The 24,388-nt window shown below is 36.3% G+C and overlaps 1 protein-coding gene and 1 long non-coding RNA gene across 2 annotated transcripts in view; both read right to left on the reverse strand.

Annotated features, from left to right (window-relative positions):
- The window catches only part of LOC139129560 (inner centromere protein-like), a 56,391-nt gene extending 37,689 nt beyond the window's left edge, over positions 1-18,702 (reverse strand). Inside the window, exons 1-5 of the mRNA XM_070695207.1 lie at positions 18,611-18,702; positions 11,795-11,863; positions 11,441-11,476; positions 8,124-8,150; positions 305-340 (exon numbers count right to left, since the gene is read on the reverse strand). Coding sequence (XP_070551308.1) covers positions 305-340; positions 8,124-8,150; positions 11,441-11,476; positions 11,795-11,863; positions 18,611-18,635 — 193 coding nt within the window. The 5' untranslated portion in view covers positions 18,636-18,702. The remainder of the gene's footprint in view (positions 1-304; positions 341-8,123; positions 8,151-11,440; positions 11,477-11,794; positions 11,864-18,610) is intronic.
- A 2,296-nt stretch (positions 18,703-20,998) lies between these two features.
- Positions 20,999-24,388, reverse strand: part of LOC139129561 (uncharacterized) — a 6,515-nt gene continuing 3,125 nt past the window's right edge. The window contains exons 4-5 of the long non-coding RNA XR_011551613.1: positions 24,137-24,163; positions 20,999-21,013 (exon numbers count right to left, since the gene is read on the reverse strand). This is a non-coding gene — a long non-coding RNA (uncharacterized lncRNA). The remainder of the gene's footprint in view (positions 21,014-24,136; positions 24,164-24,388) is intronic.

Below are 24,388 nucleotides of genomic sequence, written 5' to 3' on the forward strand. Positions count from 1 at the left end.
ACGATTTTACAAAACAAATCATAAGTAAAATTCGGTCACTTACTTAAATACTCATACAGAGATGAAAAGTAAGTGTAATAAAGGGAAATCGGCTTAAAACATAATCATCGTTCTTTTATATGTCTTAATGTGTTTTGTGCCTATATCTTTTTTGGACTACCAGCGTGAAAATTTACAACTTGGCTGTTAATTAAAAAATAAGCCATGGCTAATACTGTATTTCTGACTCTCAGTATTCAGATTATAATTGTCAAATTTCCGTGAATTCAAAACACAACTGAGTCGGACAAGAGTGCACACTTACCTGCTTCTCTTCGGACTGCATCATATCCGCGTTGTTCTGAAATAAAATCATCTCTAAAAATTAGAAAAAAACATTAACGGTGACCGCTGTTGATTTTTTTGCCATGAAGTAATCGGAATATAACGATATTTAAATGTTTTTTTATAAAAGATCGCCCTTAGTTGCATGAACATAACATTTGCTGCGTCGGACACGGGATAAAATAGACTACCTGACGAAGAAAAAATTACATAAAGTCTAATATGACACAAGTAAGAGACGATACTCGGTAAGAAAGGATTTAAAATTTATCCAATATCAATAAATGTTACACATGATGGGATAAACCAAAAATTTTGGAATCTACTACGTCTTATTTCCACCATGCGCATAGACATGGAAATATTGAATTAAACAGGCTTCGTGAAATAGATGATGAATCAACTGTTGCACTAATTTGTCAATCAATTGAGACGCATCGTACGAGAAGTAGCAGTGAGTCGCCATGTCAATACGTGATAGACACCAGACATCACACTGTAACATCATACAAATTACAGTATACTGCACAAGAACAAATTCTCTCTCTCTCGCACACACACACTCATTGCAAGGTTTGCAAAACAGGATCTGTTTGCGTTACATGAAATTTGTATCACTTTAAAGCTCAAATCATGTATCATTTGGAGTATTTATTTTAGGGTTAACGATACGGTTTTCAGCAAAAGTGAATTTATTTCACATATTATTTATACGTAAGCTTACAGATATAATTGAGATAAATTGGTCATGTCAGTAACCGTACGAGAAAAAAAATACATTAAACATTAGGTGATATCAAAACCGTAACAGAAATTCGATGAACTGCTTTATCCAGCGCACAATTAAAGACTAGTCATATCATAATTTTGATTTAAAAATACAACAAGTGGTACTTTTACACCATTTGACGTTAAGTAAAGAAATGGGAAAGAAATGAAAACAATCAAGAAACATGTCACATAGCAAAAATGTAACAAATTCTTTTTAAAATATCTTATTGCAATCTGGCGTCAGTTCCGAGACAGGACCGATACTGTAATTCATTAGCTCTGTTGGTAGAGCATCCGAATTGTTTTCGTGGGATGTGGGTTTGAGTCCCGTCTGTTTATTTTCGAACAAGCAGTAATGCTGATCGTGTGATCGTACTCTGCTCAGCGGACGTCTGCCCGCCACTCTCACTTAACTAGCCCCTCATTATGATTTATTTTTAACTGATCGATATTATAGAAATAACGGGCGACGCGCTGACCATTAACGTTTATTTATGGGCAAGGGCGAGAGGAAAGCCAAATTTAACGGGCTAGGCTTGCCGAGCCCATTGATTTGGCTTTCCTCGAGCCCGCGCCCATAAATAAACGTTAATGGTCAGAGCAAAGTCTGCTATTTCCATTATATTATCAACAAACCGAAGAAAACAGTCAAAATTTGCGAAAATTTTCAGAGCGAACGACAACTGGGCACAAGAACTGAGCAATACGCGACAAAATGTCACATGCGCTGTAAAAAATGGCAAATCGGGAGATATTTTGAGAAAAAAGTATCTCAACTTAGTCCACAATTGCTCCATTTTATACGAGGCGCCAAATGTAAAAAAATTAATTTACACAATCAAGCTTTTTTCAGAGATAGAAAAGGTGTATGTATGTATGTATATGTATGTATGTATGTATGTATGTATGTATGTATGTATGTATGTATGTATGTATGTATGTATGTATGTATGTATGTATGTATGTATGTATGTATGTATGGATGTATGGATGCATGGATGCATGCATGGATGGATGGATGGATGGATGTATGTGTGTGTGTGTGTGTGTATGTGTGTGTATGTATGTATGTATGTATGTATGTATGTATGTATGTATGTATGTATGTATGTATGTATGTATGTATGTATGTATGTATGTATGTATGTATGTATGTATGTATGTATGTATGTATGTATGTATGTATTTGCGTACTTGTATTCTACATGTATGAAGAATACGCTATATGCGTGCGCGTATTTTTTTTCTACATGTATGTATGTTTATGTATGCATATGCAAACAAATGTGTGGGGCAATGTATCTGTATGTGTATGTATACACACGCCCACACACACACACACACACACACACACACACACACACACACACAATATATATATATATATATATATATATATATATATATAGATAGATAGATAGATAGATACATAAATAGATAGATAGATAGATAGATAGATAGATATATAATTCCTCTGTCTATACATTTTCCACCTTTTCTATCTCTAAATTAATTTTTTTACATTTGGCGCCTCGTAGAAGGAAAAATTTACGAAATATCTCCACATTGCTCCCGTAAGCCTTTAATAGTGTCATGGTTTTTTTTACTGCATTACACCACTCACCTTTCCCACGGTTATTTAACCACACCTTTCCGTATGCCTCTTTCTTCTCTCTGCATATTGTTTGTTATCTTTTTTTCCTATTGTTTAATATTCTTTAGTGTTTAAGGCCAGACGCGTGTAATGCAGCGAGAGTGCCAAAATATGTGTAGGGCTAGGTGGGTTAACGCCTACGAGAGTGTCGGTGTGTCCGGCCTTGCAGTTTTGAAACTGCTGGAGTGCCATGGAATGTAGCAAGGCCAGTTAGGACATTTCCTACAAATTGACCGATATTGGTGTAATTCAAATGACACCTATGCATCGGTTGGGGTGGAAATTTATCAAGAAAATATGTCCGTATAAGCATATTTGTGCAACAATATACTTATATGGAAAAATACTATGAGAGAGCTGTTGTGGTCAAACTTGCGTAAACCAAACCAAACTAAATAAAACAAACAAACAACCAACCCCCCCCAAAAACACAACAACTTGTGTATGGATCATAACAGTGTAATTATTGTGACTGGAGAAGTCTCTGGTGAGCTTGAGAAAATCTGAGACGACTTGAAGCCGATAGCTTCCGCAAGGATGCAAAAGGATAAAACGGGGAATCGTTGTATGAGTCGTAGGGCATAAACGTAATCTTTTGCAGGAGACACAGCTGCAAATAATAAAGAAACCATTACAAGTCAAGCTGCAAGAACTGGAGGAAAACTCATCTTTATTCTAATGTGAAGGCATACGAAAAGGCACCCTACACATACACGTCCATAAATCTAAACAAAGCGTACAAACAATACACCCATTATCACATCGACATTAGATCTTTTCATTCATCCATCTATCCACCAATACATACATTCACACATGCATACACACTAGAACATTGCCGACATGCATACGATACTCTGACCAAGATGAATGAACATCGTCTTGATCATAATTTCCATGACTGATTACTTATTAGGATGCTAATAAATGTTGTTTGCATCACATTCTCGTTTTGTTCCGGCCTTCTTCAGGGTGGTGTATTATCAATGTGCATTTGTAAATTATTCCCAGTATAAAAGGCATGGCAATACGTAGTGACTTTCTGCCCTGCTATAGGACCAGGAAGGTTATGTAGTACGCAACAGTAACTAAAGGATCAGGAGTGTGAGTCGAGTAAAAGTTCAATGGTTTCAGTGACCGGCAGGTTTTTTGTCTCCTTTTTTGTTCTCACACCCTCCCCACCAAATATTTATATTTTTGTTTCCCATGCTTCGCTAGGGATTTGCCTCTCAAATCCTCCGCTAAACCTATAACACTAGGCATATACTTGAGCGTAGTGTCAAGGCTTTGAAAATTAAGTTAATTACGACGACGGGTGATACACTTTTCCTATCAATGTCAAACAGCGTTCCAGAAGCTGGGAATATAATATATGCGAACGTACGATCCTCAAACGGCATCGTACTCCTCAAGTCCTTGCCAGTTTAGAGCCATTTAATTTTCGTACGTGCAACGTGATTGCATAATGACCAATAAGAACGATGTGATGCAGTCCAATGGTGGTTTTATTTATATATTGTAACTGAACTCAAGATTCGACACGATTCTTCGATATCAGTAAAAACACCGACTTTGTACAGTGTGATTGTTCGAACAGTGTAAACAACGTATAACTATGAGCGCCGCTATAAACAGCAAGACAAGGATAAATTTCGATGCATTTTTACATTATCACTTTACCTTCATATAAAATAATGCATCTGAAGATATTATATTATAAGATATTATATCCTTTCACCTGTCCTCGAATTAACTATCTGTCGGCTCAGTATCTGCAAGAGATTTCATCACATTTGGTCCAATATTTCGGAGTTATATGACTAATTACAATACTTCATAAAATATGAGCCATTTGTTACATTGACACTGCCAATTGTGCTTGTCAGTACAATCAGATATTTATCAGATCAATATCTGTACCAGATTTCGCTGACTTTGGTGCCGTTATTTTATAATTTTTTTTTAAAAAGTTCATTAAATATGCAAATGAACCCTTAATTAACTTGACAATACTAAGTGCTTTACACCAGAGTTAGATATCAGTCAGATCAGTATCTGCAGCAGAATTCGTCAAATTTGGTGAAGTTATATCGGAGTTATATGACTAATCATAAAACTTCATAAAAATATGCAAATAAACTATTTGTTAACTTGACACTGCCAAATGCTTCTAAGTATAATTAGATGTATATCAGATCAATATTTGTTGCACGTAATATCACGTGTGAACACGTGAGCTAATGATGACAAAGGATACGGTTTCAAGAAAAGCACACTGGTTCGCATTATGTGGATTATTCCATACATAATTAAATAGTATGAGAAAGCTAAGCAACATTTCCGTGAATGATTATACTCAGAAAGGTTTTAGTTACGTCTACTGTTAACTGGCCCGGTTACTTGTTGAAAATTTTCGATACGTTTAACATCTTGAAATAGCAATTGTTGTCCAGTCTGAAATATACATGTCGGGATATTCTTCCGAATACATACCTAACCACAAAAGACTGTACTTTTCACAAGTGAAGCAAATAAGCCCTTGTTTTGACATTGACTCGAAAAGACAGATAAACTATCACAGAACAATCAGATATCTGTAATATCACTATCTATTTATCTATCTCATTCAGCGTGCACTGCCATTGGTTAAACACGACTCACGTGACATGTAAAAGTATACACATATTGACTGGCCATGAGGGCAACAGCATACGTCTGTACCCCGAGGGACTGTGAGTCACCCCCAAAAACAGACTGTTTCCCTAGGCCGTAGGACGAGGGAAACAGTCTGTTTTTGGGGGTGACTCACAGGCCCGAGGGGTTAAAGACGTATGCTGTTGCCCTCATGGCCAGTCAATATGTGTTTTATAACACACCTCATCCGTAGTCATGCATAAGAACGTACCATACACAAAAGTTGTTGCATGTAAGCTATATGATGTAATATGTTGGAGTGGTTCAACAAGAAAAAGTTTTTCCCGACAGGGTCGCAATACTTCTGCAAAACGTTCAATGCACCTTTGATTATCGTCTTCGTTCGTTTCGAGTTCTTGTTTGAAACCAGAGCATCTTTGTTTACATTCCAGTTCGCGCATGCGCAAAAGTTTTTTTGACGTCAGCGGGCATCATTTTTCGGAACTGATGCCTGGCAGGCAACAGTTCCGACAAATGATGCCTGATGACGTCGTTTACGTGGATCAGCACAAAAAGAACGCATCCCACGTGACTGTCAATTGGCGAATTAGAATACAGACTGCGGATGAGGTGTGTTACAAAACGTGATGATGCCCTCTGCGAACGTGATGATGCCCTCTGCGAACTTGATGATGCCCTCTGCATTTGATATTACATGGATGACGTCATTTTACTTACTGCGCATCCTTTCTGCGCTTAACAAATTGTCGTTCGCTTGTACTTGCAGTTGGCAACTATGGCTGCGAAACGTCATGCAGAGCTGTCACCGGCACAGTTAGACGATATTTTGATGCAAGTAAACAGCAAACGAACGAAAATGGCAACAAGGATTGCAATTTCTGTGTTCAGCGACTATGCAAGCAACAAATTTGGATACGCCACCGAGGAGATCGGCAAACTTTCAGCCGCAACCCTAGGTAGACTCGGCACTAACAACATTTTACCATAGACAGTAGCCCCTATCTACTGTCTATGATTTTACGCTGAGGTCCGTTGTGTTTTTGTGATTTTGTGTCTTTGCATGTTTGCTTGTTCGGTGTAATAAAAATGATAACATATGAGAGCTGGGGCAATATCACGATTTTTTGCCTGCCCGAGGGATGGTGGTCATGATCGAAATATTGATGATGCCCGAGCCGTAATCTTGACATTGCCCTCGCTCTCATGTGTTATTATTTAAATGTAGCAGGTTTTATCAACTTCGCAAAGTACACTCTGAGTTTAATCATTAATTACAAAAACTGTTTTAATATGCAAATGAGCTGTAATTAACTTGACACTGCTCAATACTTCATGAGACAATTAAATAGCCATCAGATCAAAATTTATAGCATGTTTCATTGAATTAAATGCTGTTATTTTAGAGCAATATTACTAATTACAAACTTAATTAAATATGCAAATGAGCCCATAATTTACTTGACACTGTTCAATGTTTAATAGCACAATTAAATATTTATCAGATGAATATCTGTATAGGTTTCATCAAATTTGGTGCCGTAATTTCAAAGTTTTATACTTATTACAAAAATTATTAAATATGCAAATGAACCATTAATTAACTTCACACTACTAAATGCTTTACGACACAGTCAAATATCCGGCGGATCAGTATATGCAGCAGTTTTCAACACATTTGATGCTGTTATTTCGGAGCTATATGACTAATTATAAAACTTCATAAAATATGCAAATGAGCTATTTGTTTAACTTAATACTGCTCAATGCTTCTCATTACAATTAGATATCTATCAGATTAACATCTTTAGCAAGGTTCATCAAACTTAGTGCTATGATTTTTGGAGTAATATCACTAATTACAAAGTTCATTAAATATGCAAATGAGCAGGTAATTGACAAGACACTCATAGTATCATCATGATGTTCTGAGGTTGTCATCTTTAAAAAGTTTCATGAAATTTTGTGCAGTATTTTTTAATATATGTCTACACTGTCATTACCATCTCCAAAGGGAAACCATTGAACGGAAAAAATGACATTGCATAACTTCATAATTATGCAAGCCACACAAACCAAAATCTAACCAGTTCTTGCAAGTTGCATATGGTACCTGTTTACCAAATCTGACTTGAATCTGTTCAGGGGTTTTGAGTTATCGTGTAAACAGACAGACAGACAGACAGACACACATACACACACTCACACACACAAAGACAGACGGACATTGCTATGACATTAGCCAACGTGTGTCAACACGTGGGCTATAACGCGATAATACAGCATCACATACTTTCAAGCTCCGAAATATTTGCAATATAGTGAAGATCATTTTCGTGCGTCTTTTCGCAATAGTGACTAAAATAATATCCACGGTATGTTACACTAGGCACAGATTACACTAGGCACATATGTCATAGTTAATATATATATATATATATATATATATATATATATATATATAATATATATATATATATATATATATATATATATATGTTTGTTTGTGTGTTGTGTGTATGTGTGTGTATGTGTGTGTATGTATGTATGTTTGTATATATTATATATATATATATATATATATATATATATATATATATATATATATATACATATAACTTTCTCGTAACACAGATATAAAGTAAATAACTGCTAAAAAGCTCATTCTGTCTTTACGCACTGCCAAATACACTTGAGAATAAAGTAATTACATACACCTTACCTGAATCCTTAAGTTTATCAAGGAATCCTGAAATTATGCAGAGAAAAGTTGAACGTTAGTAAGGAAAAGAATATTAATATTTTACCAGATATTAACTGAATATGCTCACGTGTTTTACAACAGGTTCATTAATAGTAATACGCTTCACATAACAATAAGATATATGTTATCACTATATGTAGCAAGTTTTTTCAACTTCGCACAGTACTCTCAGAGTTTAATCACTAATTACAAAACTTTATTTAATATGCAAATGAGCTGTTAATTAACTTGACACTGCTCAATGCTTTATGGGACAATTAGATATCCATCAGATCAACATTTGTAGCACGTTTTATTTAATTTAATGCTGTAATTTTAGAGTAATGTCACTAATTACAAAGTCCATTAAATATGCAAATAAACCCTAAATTAACTTGACACTGTTCAATGATTCATAGCACAATTAAATATCTATCAAATCAATATCTGTAGCACGTTTCACAAAATTTGGTGCCGTAATTTCAGAGTTATATACCTAATTACAAAGTTTATTAGATATGCAAATGAACCCTTAATTAACTTCACACAACTAAATACTCTACACCACAATTAGATATCTGTCGGATCAGTATCTGCAGCAGATTTCATCACATTTGGTGCAGTTATTTTGGAGTTATATCACTAATTACAAAACTTCATAAAATATGCAAATGACCTATTTGTTAACTTGACACTGCCAAATGCTTCTCAGTACAATTAGATATTTATCAAAACAATATCTGTACCCAATTTCACTGACTTTGGTGCTGTAATTTCAGAGTTATACACCTAATTACAAAGTTCATTAAATATGCAAATGAACCTTAATTAATTTCACACTTCTAAATGCTCTACACTACAGTTAGATATCAGTCGGATCAGTCTCTGCAGCAGATTTCATCACATTCGGCGTAGTTATATCGGAGTTAAATGACTTATTACAAACCTTCGTAAAATATGCAAATGAGCTTTTTATTAACTTGACACTGCCCAATGCTCGGATGTATAATAAGGTATATATCAGATCAATATTTGGTGCAAGTATCATCAAGTTTGGTGCAGGAATTTCAGAGTTATCTCACTTATAACAAAAGTTCATTAAATATGCAAATGAGAAGATAATTGACATGACACTCATAGTATCATCATAGTGTTCTGAGACTGTCATCTGTGGAAAGGTTCATGAAATTTGGTGCAGTATTTCTTGATATGTGTCTACACTGTCATTACCATCTCCATATGGAGACCAATGTACGGAAAAAAAACGATATTGCATAACTTCATTAATATGCAAGCCACACTAACCAAAATCTAATCACTTCTTGCAAGTAGCATATAGTACGTGTGTACCAAATCTGACTTGAATCCGTTCAGGCGTTTTGAGTTATCGTGTAACAGACAGACAGACACACACACACACACACGCACGCGCACACAAACACACACACGGACAGACAGACAGACAGACATCGCTGTGACATTAGCCCACGTTTACACACGTGAGCTAAAAATGGCGGAAAGATGAATGATACTGTGTTAAAATGGCTAAAGGTAGACTGCACCTCTAGGACGTATTTGGACTCTCAAACCTTTATAATTCTATTCTGATCTACCATTTGTAATGGTCATTTTAAAGCTTTTGGTGTAAGAACAATATTCGCAGGCTTAGTTTTTCGGAAATCGAAAATAGGATTGCGGTCATTTCGAATTTGGATTATCGATATATCTTGAGTAATTTCTTTCTCTAGTTCCAAAATTAGCACTGTGACCCGAGTTTTATTCTTGATTTTGAAAGAGAATGATAAAAATATTCTTTGAGGAAAGTTTGAGCCAAAGTTTAATTTTTTTTTCACTTTCGAGGTGCATACTGCCTTAAGGAGAAAATAGACACCCTAACTGTACATTCAACATCAAACAGCGCTGAAGCTTAAATGCGCTCCGATAGTGCTTTGATGCTAACTTTTGAAATGATTTTTTGGGGGCATGAACATTTCGAAGCACGTGCAGATTTCAAACTCCCGTAATCATAAGTATCTCTGTTAAGATAAGATGGCTTTTTCGGTAAGTTAATGCAAGAAGGTGCGGCCGATGGGGCTTTAAGCCAGCCCTAAACAGGCAAATAACGCTGGAAAATTTGATATTTCAGTAGAAAGCGATATGTGAAGATTCGTACTCTATTATATTATATTGGAATTGGCGTTAGAAATTTACAATAATAAATAACTTTACTTTTGTCTGATTAGATTGAGTGATGTTACAGAGCCCATAGGAAAAAACAATCGCTCATAATTAAAAACAACTTCTACGTTGGCACATACAAGTCTATATTATGGTAAGATATAACGATGTACAGTAATCGGGATCTTCATGATAGTATATCGTCTATGGTAGCCTAGGCATTAACATATCAGTCTCTCTAAACAATACCACCTGATTACCGATTATCAATACCATTTGTTTTCAAACTTTACTCCTTTGCATGCTAACATGCATACTTAGAGCACGTCGAGTTAATGTTAAGCAGACAATAGGACATGTGCCAGGTTTGTTCATGTTTTCCCTACAGCATCGGCACAGTGTATAATTACCCAACAAGAAATTGATTCATCTCTGACTTCAAGTCTAACAAATACTGCAGGATACTATTTCATACTAAAGTATAGACTGGTCCGCAGGTAGCATTTATTTCTTTTGCAGTCGAAAAAGGTGTACACGTCAAGTGCTATGCACCAGTGTAAACACATTGTAAATTCGACTTGATGTTCAATCATTTATATTTTTGCGATGTGCTGAGAATGAGGCAGTGAAGGCAGTCCAATCTGATCTAAACCCTTGTCTTGACCATCAAGAAATATTTCGCTCCGTGTACCGAATTTTGTCAAAACGTGCCTCATTCAGGTCCATCTTAATTACATCTGCAATGTCCTGAAATTTTGACAACCGTTTTGTTTGATTGCAGTTTTTATCTCGACAAAATAACGTCGATTTCATACTCGGTTTCATCATTTAAAAAATTTCATGATCCCAGATAGCCAACGTCTTGCTTTGTCGCGATAATTTCATTTGTCTTCACTGGCTTTGTTTAATTTCGCAATTATCAAACTTCATTTAAATCCAAAGAATACGTAAAAAGTCGGTATTCTCAACAAGCTCGTACAAAAATAATGCATGCCTTTTATTAGATAGTAAAGGCACAGCACTGCGCAAAAATATGACCTTAGCTGTTTCCATTTTTTCAAAGATTTTATGATGTACGCAATGCGATAAGTCTTTCAATATTGTTGAAATATACTCACTAGCTTCAGATTTTCCTCGCTCTTCATCTTTATGGTCTAGAGGAGTAAAAACAGATTAACGTCAAAGTGAAATGAAAGGGCTTATTGATATGGCGTTTGAAATATCTTTTTTAAATACAAAAGCGACTGAAAGAAGATCCACCGACGATCCCAAATACTACCACTATGCACACCACTGAGACAAACGAAAAACAAATGTCGTCTACTACTACTACTACTACTACTACTACTACTACTACTACTACTACTACTACTACTACTATTGCTTGTAACATTACTGCTTAATGAGGTCTAAAGCAGTTGCTAGTCTGTGTGATGTAAAAGTAAATGTAAAGATATACAGAAGATTCATACGCATCACTTTGTAGACAGCATCCATGGTTGCACTCTCCCTTTCTTGCATTTGCTTGAATACCATTTGATCTGAGGGATAGAGTAATTTAAAGATAAGAGAGTTTGCATTAATTGCGTGAAACAAAGTTTCTGTAAGGAATATTAGCGATATTTAACCCTTGATCTTATTCGGACGTAGTTATCTTTCAATAAAGTTGAATCTTAGAGAAATCGACGTCAAATTCACTGCTCTTGTAAGACGGATTTAAGAAGAATGACCCCGCCGCTGCAATGGACTACATGCTCAGTATTTATATTACGGTGGCGTTACACTCAAGAAATACACCTTTGATTTCATTAAAGCACAATTATTTCAAACCTTCATTAAGTTTAGATAAAAGAATCCCCGGATGCAGACAGTATCTTAAATGAAATGTAGATACTTGGTGCATTTAACCTCTGTATGTTTCCAAATTGTCGGAAATCTGCTTTCAAGTAACTTGTTTTTACGTCTGATGATGGACGAAGTCCAACAAATCATCGAGGAATATCGATTTTTAACTGTCTGGCTAAATTGTTCATGTCTATTGTCTATTGTAGGCTTGTTAATTACTTGAATGATAAGTGAATGCCATTCAATTCAAGTCTGGTTTCGGAACCAAGAGCTCGACTTTTGATAACGTGTTTTTAGTCATGAGAGCCGTCATTGATATTAATTCTTCATCCACTAACATAGCTAATTGTAACTCAAAACATAAGTATATTTTGTGTTGATTTATCGATCGTAAAAAAAAAATGATAGGTTTGCTTTGAAAACTCAAGAATTATGGCACCCCTGATATTTTCAATTCTATGATTAAGTCAATGCATAAAAACGCCAACTATTGTGTTAAGTCTAACAACAGCGTTATTGACAGGTTTGAACTAACGTTGGCGATAATCAGGATTGTAATCTCAATTTCTGAACAATTGCATAAATGACTTTACATTTAGGTTCTAAATAAGCTTCGTTGCGCATCAACTGTCTTTCATATTTTGATGATGTGCTGTTTATTTCAAAAACTCAAGCAGGTTTTCAAGTTGTATTGATTAATTGCTCTGTTATTGTTTGAAAATGAAAACTATATTATTACACAGAAAAAAAATAAGGTTTTTACCAAAAACGATCTCTAAGTCAAGGGGAATGTACGTGGTTACATCAAGAGACGTTTGCTACTATCGTTTTGTTATTACTCCCAATGACAAATTTAAAGCAAATTTTCATAATATTAAGGTGAAAGCTACAAAGGCCCTTTCAGTCTCAGCAAAGGTATTTCTTACATCGGGAATATATATGTAAAATTGACTTTGGATCTTTTTGATCGTTTAATTGTCCCTATTTTGACATATAGATGTAAAATTGGGTGAATGACGTTGATAAAAAGAGATATTTTAGATGCTTTTCGCTTTTTTATAAACATACATTGGGAGTTGCCAAAATACTACTCAAGCAGATATTGTTGGTGAACTTGTTAGATATCCAATCAACAGTGTCACTGTAAACAGTAAATTAAAATATTGCATTTTGGGGGAGTTTAGTAATATCTGATGACATTCCTTTACGTTTAGCATGTATAACTGCAAGATGTTATTCAAAGTGGTTTGAATAAATTCATTACAGGCGGGATACTCGCACACATAATTGACCATTGACATCCTATTTTTCTAACATGAAAAAAATTGTGTTTATATTGGCAAATTGTAATATTCCATCTCATACAGTCATTTTCAGGGCAAGTAGAAGATATATAATAAGATTATGTCTTCTAAAGAGACGATATATAGTACTATCATATACCGATGCCCCTATCGCTTCATCCTGGTAACATTTACCGTAAAACGTCAGCCGTGATATTTCACGGTAAACGTCGAGATATGCACGATAAACGTCATCGCTTTGGAGTTTTCCAACTACATTAGCAATTTGATGGTAAACACGGTAAACAATAAAAAAGGCTGCCGCTCCCCGATTGCGAAGCGATGTAGCCGTTGTGAAAACTCGAAGGGCTTCGAGGAACACGGATTTTCGGGTTGCTAAATTCGGAGATACATGTTGAGTCTTATAAATATTGATTTTCCATGGTTGTTCTGTTAAGTTCTTATATTTTTTTCAAAACAAGCTCGAGTGCAAACATTCTGCCGTTCGCACGGCACGGTCTACCTCCGAACAGGTAGCGAGCTCGCGGCGTGACAGCGATGTTGCGCGCGTGACGCCTGTTAACAGAATAACTCTCAGTGTGAACAAACAAAATGGCGGCTCCTCTCCGTGCCTTACGACGATCTAACGCGATCGAAATCAGTTGAGATTTAAAGCAAAGGTCAGTTTTTGATCAGTTACAATTGAAATAGCATATTGCGCCTTAGAACGTTCCCCTGTACGACAAATTTTGAATCCCGGTGTCTTTCTTCTTGGGGTTCATTGAGATAAGGACTTGCTGCGATGTCGGAGGTGATGTTGACTGCTTCGTAAGCTTAAGCTCAAGCTTTTAGTTTATGAATGAAGCCTGTTCACACAAATATGTTGATATTTATGCGCAAGGTGTAATTAAAAATCAAGCCTCAAACTTTAGGTTTTAGGTAAGCATTAGTAAATTTCTTGGCATTGGTATATGGTAATTCGGCTAACACCCAATATCGACTGTTCCTGTGTCGTATCAGCATTAGTGTCATTTGTGCTGCGTCAGACACTTGACTTCGTCGAGTGTCTGTTGCAGTACAAATGCCACGAATTCTGATACGACGCAAGGGACAGGCGATATTTGGTAATTACCTCTAATTGTTGTAAATGCTATGACTGTGACACCATTCTTATCTCCTATTGTTTAGAATGTACTATTTTAAATCCGCATTTTGACATATTAAACTTCAGTGTAATCGGAACTTCTTATAGCTAGGCGTGCGCGTTGATATGTAAATATACATAAAACTGAGCTAACATAACTTAAAAACTCCAAAACCGCATTTATAATCATTTCAAAATGTTTTGTCTGCTTGCAGTTTTTTGGCATTGCACCTAAGTACACGCAAAGTTTATACAAAAACGAACGCCCGCATCAAAATGTGTGTGTATTACGTATGTATTGACATCCTTCACCGTCCCGTATTATGTTTATATGTCATCTGTCTGCTGTAGAGGACGGTCCTGGTCGACAGTGCATCATGACAGAACTGTTATACGACAGGTTTCCTGTTGGCCAGTTTTAATATCTTGCAGTTCAAATACATCGAGTACGGCCTTAGAAAAGCACAAAAGCCCGACTACGACAGAAAAGGTGTCCACAGATCGTATTTTTCCGAATCGCACAGTGACTCAGAGAGGTCATGATCGCTTCAGAGTACGTTTCGAATACAAACAAAGTATAAGGTCGAACTTTCGTGTCGGTCGTTTGAACACATTTAATTTAATTAGGTACGTCCGTAACGAAAATACACGATCATACGATATAAATATCTTTGAAATGTTTAGTTTTCGCTGAAGCAACATGTATACCCATTTTTATGATTTCCTAGTCCGTTGACAATGCCTTTTTAAATGATAAATTTGGCATATTGAGCATCTAAGGACATGAATAATTGTTGGATATAATGATGTGACCGTTTAGGCTACTATATCATCATTGCTTTCATAGATTCCATAGCGTTACCCGCTCTGTGCACTGCGGGGCCACTCGACCGAGCACCCTCTTGAAAACTGACGTGAATTCGATTTTTCACCCGATTTTTGTCATGCCTCATAACTTTCGTGAAGGGCTAAGGTTATTTTTAAGAACACGAAACACACCCCTTTAAGACACTTCAAAGTAGTATGTTTTACACCTAATGTGGTACTGAACTTAAACGTTAACATCCTTAAAAAGTGAAAAGCTGTGTTGACACATTGATATTTGAATTGTTCGCACCAAAAGTGTTACACATCTCCTAAAAAGTGGAATTGCCAAAGAGCAGAGTTATACCAACATGTGATGTAATTGCCATCGCACCTTAGGAGCCAACTTTCTATTGGTACAGCAAGGAATGAGCAATGTCAATGTCTGTCGATTTCGTCCATAATCTCAGAACGTCGCAAGGAAAACAATCGGTAACCAATGTGTACGTATGATAAGGGTTTTTACCCGGTTTGATGGATATCACCTCGTATTCTCGTGATGTTAACGCATTCTGACTCGTTGTTGTGCAACCCTTCAAAATCCGAAAACATTACTCGAATGCGAGGCGACATCCACCAAACTTTCATGTAACACCTCCGAAGTTAACTCTAATAAGAAGAACGTATTTATAGAAAATTAAATTTATCAATCACCATTTAACGATGAGCCCGCTTTTAGATAGTGAAATTAACTTAATGCACTGAAATGTTAAACCTTATAAAAAACATGTAATGTTTCCTTAATGCTAAGTGTTTTTAAAATAGAATATGACACCGTATACTATGAGGTTATTACGAAAATACCGCAAAGGATGCACTCGGACATTGGCGCCGCGCATCGCCCTCCGCTAAGCGGAGGGCGATGCGCTGCGCCAATGTCCTCGTGCATCCTTTGCGGTATTTTCGTAATAGTCGCGCCAGCGGCTTACTGACTACGCATGCGCTTATTCATAATATACTATGCGAGTAACCGGAAGTGTACCCTTCTTTCATGGGCGCCGCCATGTTTTTTTTTTGAGTACTCGTAAATAAACAAAAACGAAACAAATTACTATTATATAACATGCCTTTTATAAAATATACCTCTTTTATTAGCCAGTAAATGTTATTATGCACCTTGTCGCTGATACAAAATATCGTTTATATAGATAAAGGGAGAAAACTGTCGTGCATATGAACGGGGGCATACGCAAAGAATGCTGGGATTGAATTATAGAAGAGCGCCCCCTGTGTCAATAATTAGATTCAAAAATTGCCAGTTTTTAGACGGAACGCTATAGTTTCAGCTTGCAAGTGGAAGTTTGGCAGTGCGGTTACCATTGCAATGATAATTATTGCATAATACGTCCCTTGTTTAGCGCAATAGGCTGTTATCATTGTAAAAATTGCCAATTTTTGTCCAAAATTTTTACACGCTACAGAAAATCTATACCTGCCCTGCTGCAGGGTTTGACGTCTTGTAAGTACGTGAACTGCTTTCATCAGAGGGAAACTGGGCATAGTTGTCATAAAAACGTTTACGAAGTAACAATTACAGTTTATCATATCAATACAAATAACATTGCCAATCTTAACCCCTGGCGCGACACCAAGGGCTGAGCCCTATATAATATTAACCTTATTATTATACATCTTACATTCCTGACTGGGGCATCAAAATGTCAGAGTAGTGACCGTTTTCGTGCGATGTCAACAATTTTTCTTCCAATTGTATCGCGCCAGTGTGGAACGCTCTCTCGGACGCGCTTTTGTGTGTGTGCACTACACACGTACGTACGTACAGAGCACGCGCGAGACTTGTTCTGGCATTCGTCCAATGGGTCCCTTGAAACCGTTGTACAGTGAACGCGCAGATACAGCTGCACTGGATGGAGCGCCTTGAAACCGTACGTGTTACGGAACGGGCGTTCCGTATGGTTTTTTTCAGTCCGGGTTATGTCCACATAGAGGATAGTTGGAAAAAGCCAATGGCGTACCATATATGTAATGAGGTCAAGGCAAGAACCAATCACATACTGTATATGTAATGACAGTTTAAGGTTAAGTGGGTTCACTTTGAAAGTTATGCTGAGATCGCGATCTGACCTGACAGATCCACCGTGACCGATCGAGTGAGAATGTTGGCTACCCCGAGGTCTCGAGTCAATTTGCGACGTTCTACCGTGTCAAAAATTGTAAGGATTTCTTTAGGAATATTTTCTGAGTTTCTTTAACCTAGACCATGTTCGACAAAGAGCTATTGGACGTTTTCGTACTCTTTACCAGCTTCTGGTTAACTTCTCGGCGATTGATTGTGGGTGCGTTTTCCTGAACGAAGGGTCAATCGTACCGGGAAATGCATGGTTATCTCAAAAATCGTGCTCCATCGTTCTCCGATCATTGACAAGAACAGTTGACCCATCGTTGCAAAACTTGAACATTCTCCATGCTACAGATGGAAAGGTTAAATTAAATTTGTCCAAAATAGGCGATATTTGGCGACAAATAACTTGCTTTCAATTTACAAGGGTCAAATCTGATTTCTAGGAGCGGTACCTGGCCAGGAAAATCATCCAAAGAAGTAATATTCGATGTAATAACCACCAGTGTCAGTCGCCATCTCGACCGTACTGAACATTGTGCATAACGTCTACATCTAAAAACTACCTAGTGCTAAAAATAAAGAGTGAAATGTAGCCGAAAGTTCCGAACTCATTACAATCTGCGAGCCAAAGATTGCATGGTTAATTATTCATGACGTTGGCGGCGGCAGGTTCGCTGATTGGTCAATCGTAATATCCTCTGTATGGACATAACCGGACTGTTTTTAATGCACGCTAAGTTCTATTGTTCTCGATGGTAGATGTATAATACTATGTGTTATTAAAATGAGACGCGGTTTATAACCTGAAGCGACCGACTTTGTTTTTACCGCATTAAAATCATCAGATTCTTGTGTGTTTTTAGCCAAAATATTTAACTGACCTTCCTGAATGCTAGGGTACATGAATGTAATTTTTGACAACGGAAAGCCATGCTTCAGAGGTGGCACACTCTTGCCTGATATACTTCTACTGCCAGATTGAGTACTAAATACAACTTTGTAAATGATTATCAACTTTGTTATTGTTACTAGAAATAATGGAAAATTATTTCAACATAAAAATGCCTACCTTTCATCATCATCATCTGCATCATAGCTGTAAAGTAAATAAAAGTTGGATATGTACTTAAAAGGGAAGTTATAGGACCGTGGGCGCATGAAATGGGGATTACTGATGACGCGTCCATTTGCATACACTAGGCAAGAGTTTTTGAATTCTCATGTAAACGAGTTTATTAGGGTGGTAAACAATATCTGTTACACACTAGAGTGATTTGGAGTATTCAATTATCACCACCTGCTTGAATATAAAAATCGCGGTCTGCGCTGAACACAATCATATTCCGTGGCCGGGAAAACCATAAATCCCCTCCACCGTCGCGTCTGTCTGAACAGTCAATGCAAACACCGAATGGATTTTCAGCTTTTATAATACTACAGGATGATGACAGTAATATTTATATCCAGTTTTTATTGCTAATTGAATAACTGAATCATAGACAACAATTCCGCCTATTATATGGCAATAAAGACAGTACTGGTAGCGTCCAACAGCCGGCCGCAAGATGGTAGACGTTACTGAGGTGCCGAAATGACGGCACGGGGTGGCCACGGGGTGACGTCATTGAGGTGAGATCATGGATTGTAAATCCAGGTCACATGTACGTAGCGACTACATATATTATACGACAAAAAGTAGAACTAAAAGTGTTTTCATTTATGTATAGTGAAACTATAATCATTGGAGAATTGGGTGACAAATTTGAACTTCGATAATTAGTTTTCAACTCGCTGTGACGAAAGAAGCCGCGAGTAGGTCTAATCCGGGCCATACGCTGTCAAGAATACTATATTTGTTATTAATAAGTTGTGCGTTTTTGCTTTTTGCTTTGCTTATCTGGTTACAAAAATCCAGGGCTACCCGATAGCTTTTCGACACTGTGATGAAGGAAAAATAAGATGAGTCTTGCACTCCAATTATTTGCAATCGCTTCAAGTTGAATATTTGTCACGAATCGCCTGGCTATGAACGTCATAGACGCAAACAAAATTAAATTTCAGTGATGCTACCAGGAATTTTTAACCAGGGGACACTGAGTCCCACTGCCCTTTATTTTTGGGGACATTGTGCACATTTTGGGGATAACGTGCGTCAGTTGTCAATTAAAGGTTGTATTACTTTGTTTTACGGCAAATTACTTTTACAGAACAAACTTTAGGCTACTGGGACCATGTGATATGCTTGAATTTCACGCAACTGTAGCAGTATACCGTATCTGCCTTCAATAAAAGCTCATTCGGACTATAAGCAAGTTCTTATCATCAAGTACAGCGTTTTAATTACTTTTAATCTCAGTTCCGAAAGTAAGTAAACATAAGCCTCAAAATAATCATACAAAACAAAGGTCATCGTCATCGTCATCGTAACAGATGTTACTTGCAGACTACACCTATTGAACACATTCGACTCATGAGTGCACCCCAGGTGACCCCCAGTGTGCGAGAATGCAGAACAAGTTGCGTTTTAGGGGACAATGTCGCAAGGCGGCGTCCTTGCTGCAACATTCAAAACGGCTGTTATGTTGCAAGGAATGTCAAGATTTACCGATTGACAATGTTCTGAAGTATACGCGAACAGACACAGTACCATTCTATTTCGGAAAAACGAAATGCATCACTGCTCTTAAATAAACGTATTTCTATAGGATTTTCTCGGACCGTACCGAAGACTAAATCGATGATACGATCACTGCCTGATTTTCTTTGATCCGTCCATGGCTCGGCATGGATACATAGCTAACTTGTATTTACAGTAAGTTTCGGTGAAATGGTGTACGTAAGTTTCATCATTTGTTACGACTGAAAAAAACCCTGTGCCTACGGAAAGAAGGGTAACTTGGTTGAAAACCTTTAAGGCTGATACCTCTATCCGCTACGTTTGCTTCGAAAAGCTGTAAACATCGCTTTGACCGTATGACAAATTTGAATAATCGTGATGGGTACTTTCGTGTCATATGCAAATAGGGTTAAATTGGTCGCATAGGAAATACGTTTTGGAACTTATGCGTTTTCCGACAAAAACGGAAGACTTCGTCTGTTTATTTTGAACTAAAGCTTAGTTGCTATATATTCAGAGACATCATATGGAAGATTCAATGGCAATGAAAGTCTGAAACATAACAAAATCATGGGATTCTAGGATCAAACACGGCACGTCCAATCAGCATTGTGGCGTTTTGACATTTGCATAGATTTACGATTATCCGGCTTTTATTGGGGTAGTTCCTGTTTGGGCAATAACTGGTAATTTATACATGAAGTATTTTATCAAACGAAAAAATGCAAATGCAGCTTTTACTGAACAAGAACAATTACAATAACCTCTTAATATTATGAAAATGAAATATAATATAAAGATGAAGATAAAATTCAAATTCAAATGTAATTATTTACTTACCCATCATAGGATTCACTGTGAACAATATTAGAAACAGGAAAAGTAAAGTAACAAGAAGATTATCAATTGAAAGTTGATTATCTCTCTTGCATATACACAAGAACCAGGAAAATCAAGAATATAATACCCGAACTATAATAATCAATGGGGAGATAAACTGTAAATGCTAAGATTCATGAAAGTTAAGACTATGAGATCTTTTCTCAAAAATTATGCGTAAAATATAATAGAGCATGTAATGTCATCGCGATATTATATACATGTACAACAAACGCCGAATAATAAGCATGTAGAAAATTACATCTCACAGAGCTTTCACTTTATCTAGCTGTATAGAACATATATCCTATAATCTATTCTATAAATTTGGACGGTCCCAGTGAAATGACTGAAATAAAAGCCATTCACATAATCAAACTATCAATGAAAGAAAACCCATAGGCTATAATTTGACTTAAAGACTCACTACACAACTCACTTAATTGGAAGAGCTTGAGCGTAATGAGCATATCTTACATTGTTGTGACGAACGTTAGGATATTTGCTCATTTCAGAATAATCCGTTATTGAAGAGCTATGTTGGATTCCCAATGCATGGAGAAATCAGCAAATGAAGGAATTTGAAAAAGGCTTAGCAATGACGACTGTAGAGATGAAAGTAACCAGCGCCGCTTTAATATTTTCAGTAAGTTAACTAGCCACCCGAATTTAATCGGTTGAGCATTGCTTAAAATTTATCATTGTAAGGATACTTTCTTGATTCATCGTTTCCATTTGATGGCGGATTTTCTGAAATTTATTATGACCCTAAATCACCTGTACCTGTGGAATCTCCTTGAAGATCTGTTTATGTTACAATACGATTCAAAAGTTCAACATATTCGGAAGTCGTCACAACTGTTTGTTGTTACAATGCACAACTTACCATCGGTTAGCACAGTGTAACATATTAGAAGTAAACCAGATATGAAGTGAATATGCTCACGTGTTTTACACCAGGTTCATTAATAGTAGTAAGCTTCACAGAACAATGAGATATATTACAAAGTTCATTGAATTAAAAAGTTCATTAAATATGCAAATAAACCCTAAATTAACTTGACACTGTTCAATGATTCATAGCACAATTAAATATTTATCAATCAATATCTGTAGCACGTTTCACAAAATTTTGGTGCCGAAATTTCAGAGTTATATACCTAATTACAAAGTGTATTAAATATGCAAATGAACCCTTAATTAACTTTACACTACTAAATGCTTTACAACACAGATATCTGTCGTATCAGTATGTGCAGCAGTTTTCATCACATTTGATGCAGTTATTTCGGAGTTATATGACTAATTATAAGACTTCATGAAATATGCAAATGAGCTAATTATTAACTTGACACTGCTCAATGCTTCTCAGTACAATAGGATATTTATCAGATCAACATCTGTAGCAAGTTTCATCAAATTTAACGCTGTAATTTGGAGTAATATCACTAATTACAAAGTTAATTAAATATGCAAATGAACCCTTAATTAACTTCACACAACTAAATGCTCTACACCACAGTTAGATATCCGTCGGATCAGTATCTGCAGCAGATTTCATCACATTTGGTGCAGTTATTTTGGAGTTATATCACTAATTACTAAACTTCATAAAATATGCAAATGACCTATTTGTTAACTTGACACTGCCAAATGCTTCCCAGTACAATTAGATATTTATGAAAACAATATCTGTACCCAATTTCACTGACTTGGGTGCCGTAATTTCAGAGTTATACACCTAATTACAAAGTTCATTAAATATGCAAATGAACCCTTAATTAATTTCACACTGCTAAATGCTTTACACTGAAGTTAGATATCAGTCGGCTCAGTATCTGCAGCAGATTTTATCACATTTGGTGAAGTTATATCGGAGTTTTATGACTTATTACAAACCTTCATAATATATGCAAATGAGCTATTTATTAACTTGACACTGCCTAATGCTTCTAAGAATAATTAGATATATATCAGATCAATATTTGTTGCACGTATTATCAAGTTTGGTGCAGGAATTTCAGAGTTATGACACTAATAACAAAAGTTCATTAAATATGCAAATGAGAAGATAATTGACATGACACTCACAGTATCATCATAATGTTCTTAAATTGTCATCTGTGAAAAGTTTCATGAAATTTTGTGCAGTATTTCTTGATATGTCTACACTGTCATTACCGTCTCCATAGGGAAACAATTGTAGGGAAAAAATGATATTGCATAAGTTCATTAATATGCAAGCCACACTAATTAAAATCTAATCAGTTCTAATGCAAGTAGCATTATACTGTGTATCCAATCTGACTTGAATCTGTTCAGGCGTTTTTGAGTTATCGTGTAAACAGACAGACAGACAGACAGACAGACAGACAGACACACACACACACACACACACACACACACACACGGACAGACAGACAGACATCGCTATGACATTAGCCCACGTGTTTACACACGTGAGCTACAAATAGTAGATTTCTTCAGTGCGACATTGTGAATGACAATAACTTGATTGTAAGTTGTATTTTAATATTGAAAAGTGGAAAAGAAACTTTGGCGTCTTCCATTGAATATTGTCTATATACGCTGATGGGATCTACTTTCCATCATTGCTTCAAAAAGCAAATTTAAACAAGGTAAAAATTTTTATCTAGAAAGGATAACGTATACGTGAATCCCTAGACTTTCGGCATATATTTGTATTTGATCATAATATGACATTACAATGCGAGAACAAAGATTACAAGCATGAAACGGTATGATTAATGTGCGAATACATCGTTTTAAGAGTCTGCATATGTAAAAGTCACTGTTATTGTTCACCCTTGAATTCTAGCCCTGACCACAATTTCATCTTCAACAATAATGATGCAGGTTGCACATGGTAAGGCTAAATTGACAACCTGAATACAATGAATTCCAACATACTTTTACAAGTAAAACAGGCAACTGTAGTTGACATTAAATAAAAAAATAGTGACACTGTCTCAAACAGTTGCATTTTCTGGCAGTCTATATGCTATGATGTCATTAATTTCAATTGCAAACTCCTGGTTGTTGCTCATGACGGTAATTGATATACTCAAATATACTCACTTTGATCTGCTCCAACCGCAGAAGGCGCTAGTAAATGAATACACAAAAATCCAGAGTCACGCACTTTTTGTGAATTCTGTCAGTCTTTACCCATTTGAGTCAGTATTAAAGCGACTTACTGAACACAGAATAATTCTTAAACAACATAATCCGGTATTAACTTAGTGTTATGAAAGCATTGTAACATCCAGGCCAATGACGGCAACACTTTCTAAAGCCTCCTGTACACAAAATCAGTAAATCAAAGACATA

Source organism: Ptychodera flava, chromosome 3 (assembly GCF_041260155.1).
Source record: "Ptychodera flava strain L36383 chromosome 3, AS_Pfla_20210202, whole genome shotgun sequence".
Lineage (NCBI taxonomy): Eukaryota > Metazoa > Hemichordata > Enteropneusta > Ptychoderidae > Ptychodera > Ptychodera flava.